Source organism: Eufriesea mexicana, unplaced genomic scaffold (genome assembly GCF_001483705.2).
Source record: "Eufriesea mexicana isolate 0111107269 unplaced genomic scaffold, ASM148370v2 scaffold994, whole genome shotgun sequence".
Taxonomy (NCBI): domain Eukaryota; kingdom Metazoa; phylum Arthropoda; class Insecta; order Hymenoptera; family Apidae; genus Eufriesea; species Eufriesea mexicana.
Genome location: NW_016909129.1, coordinates 296,790 through 300,959, shown reverse-complemented (window position 1 = coordinate 300,959; position 4,170 = coordinate 296,790). Strand labels below are relative to the sequence as shown.

Sequence of the window (4,170 nt, the reverse complement as noted above, 5' to 3'; positions counted from 1 at the left end):
AAAAAAAAAAAAAAAAAAAAAAAAAAAAGAAAAAAAAACGCATTGCAGTCAAGTACATGTTTCACTTAACATTTAGTTAACGCGTTAATTCTGATCGATTGTTTACGAAGTACCTCGAAAATTTTACTTTACTTTTGAAAGTTCGTGCGATCCTCAACGGCGAACATCTATGTTTAAAACTACTACGTAGCTCTACGATTAAGTGCTTCATTGTGCATAAACAATGTCTTTTCTCGAACAACGAAGTCTCTTTACGTATAATTTGATATCGATAATTGGAAACGGAATGCCTGTATCTCGCGAATCAATCAATTCGAAGATAAAGTAAGCACATTTTATAATTTCCATTGAGATACACGTAAATCGAAATGACCGAGCTTTTAAAATTTGTACGTTCGTTATTTTAATTAAGATTTGCTGTGTCGCATTACGAATCTAACGTACAATAGTTTCGCTATGTTCAAGCTCGAACGTATTCCTCTAAAGTATTATAGGATAATTACCCCTTACTCGATCGTAACTAGTTCTAAGAATTTCATTAGATATGATCTATTTATCGGGATTAAGTAGAATTTGCAAGACTTACAGCGTAAAATACTCAAATTTCGTTAATTACTAAAAATCGACGAAATCAATCATAATAAAGCGACACGCCACATTTAAACCGTAAAAGTTCCAAATTCTTTTTAGCCCTTTCGCTTCGAGCGCCGCTTGTAGGCGACGTCCACGCGACGACTGCCGGGTACGGGGGCACCCCGTATATCCGGCATGCGAATGATGCGTATACAAGTGCAATTTGTATACGATCGTTTTATTCGGCACAGTTGTTACTTAAGACTTAGGTAAACGTACAGAAATATACAGAAATCGCACGCACTGTGCGCATTTCTGGCGCGCGTTTCCGTTCAGCGTCGGTACTTGAGCGGACTGAACTGCCGAAGCGAAAGGGTTAAGGGTAACGCGACACTTCGCGGCTCTATAAATCGCGAAAGAACGTAACGGAGAACGGGTTAAGAGACGCAATCAGTTTCCGAACCGTATCAATCGAAAATTACATTCTCGTCGTATTGGTTATCGGTAAACGAAGATCGTGATTTTCGTTTAATTTTATACAGAGACAATGTTTACACGAAGCCACAGACAAAAGGAATAAAACTTTCAGTTCTCTTATACTCTCTTATACGCGTTCAACTGTAGTAAACATCTGGAAAGTTAATATGTAAAATGTAAAACTAGATAATCGTGTGTAAGGCACTGTCTATGCGCTCCTTCCAAGTAGCTATGTTCATCTTTATCGCAAAGAAAAATCGTGCACGCGAATAACAGACGTGTAAACAGAGTCAGTGTAATACTGAAGTTGTTTCCTAAGATGATATTTGCGATGAGTACCGGTACATCTTCGGTGGAAAATGTTGCTCGCAAGTACGCAGCTGCTATCCAATCGCAACATTTAATCGTGATACGTATCTAAACGTTACGAAGAATGCTATCACTTGCGTATCAAAGTACAACGTTTGATTTTTATCGTCGTGTTACTCGCATCGGAACACTGTAGTAATTCTTCTATTCGTGATATGGATATCTTGTATTTCGTACATTCTATTTTACCTGTCGATTGACGTGCACAAATGTAAATTCGTTTGCACACGCTCGATAATCATCGCTTATCGAACAACCGTATATTATCATAGATCTCGTATTATCACTTCTGCGAACACCACAGTTATCGAGGATTTTAATGCTAACGTTAACGATCGGGCATGTAATGGAGATCCATATGGAACATCATCGATTTGAAGCCGGTGTAAGCAACGATACCGTAACAGGGAGAAAAAAAAAATGAAACGCATTAACGATGGCTTAAAGTACTGTACAGTACTGACTAGAATCCTTATAGAGTGGAGACGCGTTAGTAGCATTACACATCGTAATTCAATCTTTCGATTTCTTATCACTTTACACTGAAAGCGTAGCGATGAGAAACGAAGGTAAAAGCGTACGCGCTGTGACTCTTGCCAAAGTCGAAAACGCATATCGCGAGTCTAGTTATACGAGGTAAGTATACGTCAGCTTGCAAAATCAGAATTAACTTGTCCGTCGCTTTTTGTTTCTCTACGAAAGAAAACGAGGAAAATGTGCTTCTCTGGTTTACCGTAATGGTAAACCTCGTACGTTCCGAATCTCGCACACTGAGCTAGGAATTGCGAAATAATGAGATCGGGATTAAGAAACGATAAATACGAATTAAGTCCCATGTTACTGTCCACAAACCTTTTCTGTGACTCATGCTTAACGCCGATTACTACTACGAATCACGCGAACGACAAAAAATTCTAGAAACTATGCAAGCAACGTAAAATTCCTAAGTTCCTGCTCGATTTTAATACTGTACGCAGGAAAGACGCGATTATTCGAATAGTTCATCTCGATGAATGCGAATATGGATATTAAAATATATCGCGATGAATCGCGTTGTTTAAACAAGTCGTTCATTGAAAAAAAGTCGATTTTGCCAAACGAAACGGGCTTTCACGTCGGCGACCAATAGTCGATGAAAAAAGACGATAAGAGTTAAAAAAAAAAAGGAAAAGAGTGGAGTATATAACGATACAAGATTATTAAAAAAAAGGAAAAAAGAAAGAAATAAAAGAGGAGAGAAATTAGCGAAGAAAAAGAACGATGTTTCGACTTGACGTGAACGGAGAAGAAGAAGAAAAAGAACTTAGGGGAGCCAGGGTGGAGCGAGAAGCAATGTTTCTCGACGAGTTCAAAGAAATTTACAAGTCCAATTCGTTTTTCGAGCTGCGCTGCTTCTGGATCGTTTTTTGCCATTGCATGTTATGTTTCAAACGCATGTGACGTCGCAGGTCGGTTCTACGACTGAGAGTGGTGTGACATAGGATGCAGGTAGTCTGGTTGCGATGCACTTCAAGGTGCTGGGTCAGCGAAGCAAGGTGTTTGTAAACGCTTCCGCAGAGTCTGCACGAAAAACGCCCTGGACCCTGCATCACCACTTGACCAGTTGTATCGCCAACATGCTTCCGATTGCGTCCCACCCCCCCTGCAACACATTAACAGCCACGTGACCCGCCGATTCCTCATTCATTGCTTTCTAGTCAATTACATTTCACAATCATATTAAGGGGACAGTAACACGTAACACAGACTAGATCATTCTTTTCTACCTGTGCTGGATGTACCGCCTTTCCGATTTACCACGTCGAATCCTCCGTTGATCCGCGCTTTTTCGAAGAGCCGCCACTCATCGCACGATTTTCTCGTCCTCGATGACGATCAAGTTAATGCCATACGCGCTACGATATCGATCGTTTTATCCGGATCATCCGGCTCTGCGAGTCGCGATATCAACTAAGGATCTCTTTCGAACGTGTTATCTCGTTTTAATTTCTCGTTTCGTTCTACCTAGTTGCATCTTACATCGGTCCGATGCAATTCGCGATCTTATTATCATGTCAATGCACTGCAACTATCGTATTAATAGGATACTGTTTCTTGCGTCAAAATTAAACGAAAAAAGAGAAACGTGGTAACAGTGAGAAGCGTGAAGACGTTAAAGCACAACTAACATGGCACAATAACAACCGCTAGATAGTAGTCCAATTATACCATGTTGAAAACAGAATCATTAATCGGTGTTAATCAAGAAGTTTTTAGTTGTTCATATTCATCAACGAATATCGTTAAGTGACACCTATGTAGAATACTAGTTACAATTAGACATCATCGTTAGACATCGCTGAACGTACGCAAAGTATTCCGTCATCTTCGGCTCGTTAGTTAACACAATGGGTATAGGTAATTCTTTCGATAATGTTGACTCCTCAAGTTTAAGTTCGGCATATATGTTAATTTTATCGGAAAAATTACTTGTACAATATCGTGCGTGTTTCGAGTTCGAATAACGAACGAACGAACGAATGCGATATTTATTTCTAGCATTCTTGCAACTTGCATTGCGGCAAATTTAACAACTCGGTGTATACTTACTCATCTACATCGATTCGAATTAAAGTAACATGTTTGGTTCGAACGTGACGACGTTAAAATTTTGACATTTCGATTTTGTTTGAAAAAAGAACTCGGCTGTATTCACATTTTGAAACTTTATTCACACATATTTCTCTTTTTTTCTTTTTCTTTTTTTTTTTT

The 4,170-nt window shown here is 39.1% G+C and overlaps 1 protein-coding gene across 3 annotated transcripts in view; it reads right to left on the bottom strand.

Moving 5' to 3' along the window:
- LOC108547349 (broad-complex core protein isoforms 1/2/3/4/5) overlaps positions 1-4,170 on the bottom strand; it is a 23,634-nt gene that overhangs the window by 2,994 nt on the left and 16,470 nt on the right. The window contains exon 6 of one of the 3 annotated variants that reach the window (XM_017899833.1): positions 2,617-3,061. The exons of the other annotated variants lie outside the window; for them this stretch is intronic. Coding sequence (XP_017755322.1) covers positions 2,778-3,061 — 284 coding nt within the window. The 3' untranslated portion in view covers positions 2,617-2,777. Of the gene's footprint in view, positions 1-2,616; positions 3,062-4,170 lie in introns of those variants that run through there. 3 annotated transcript variants of the gene reach the window in all.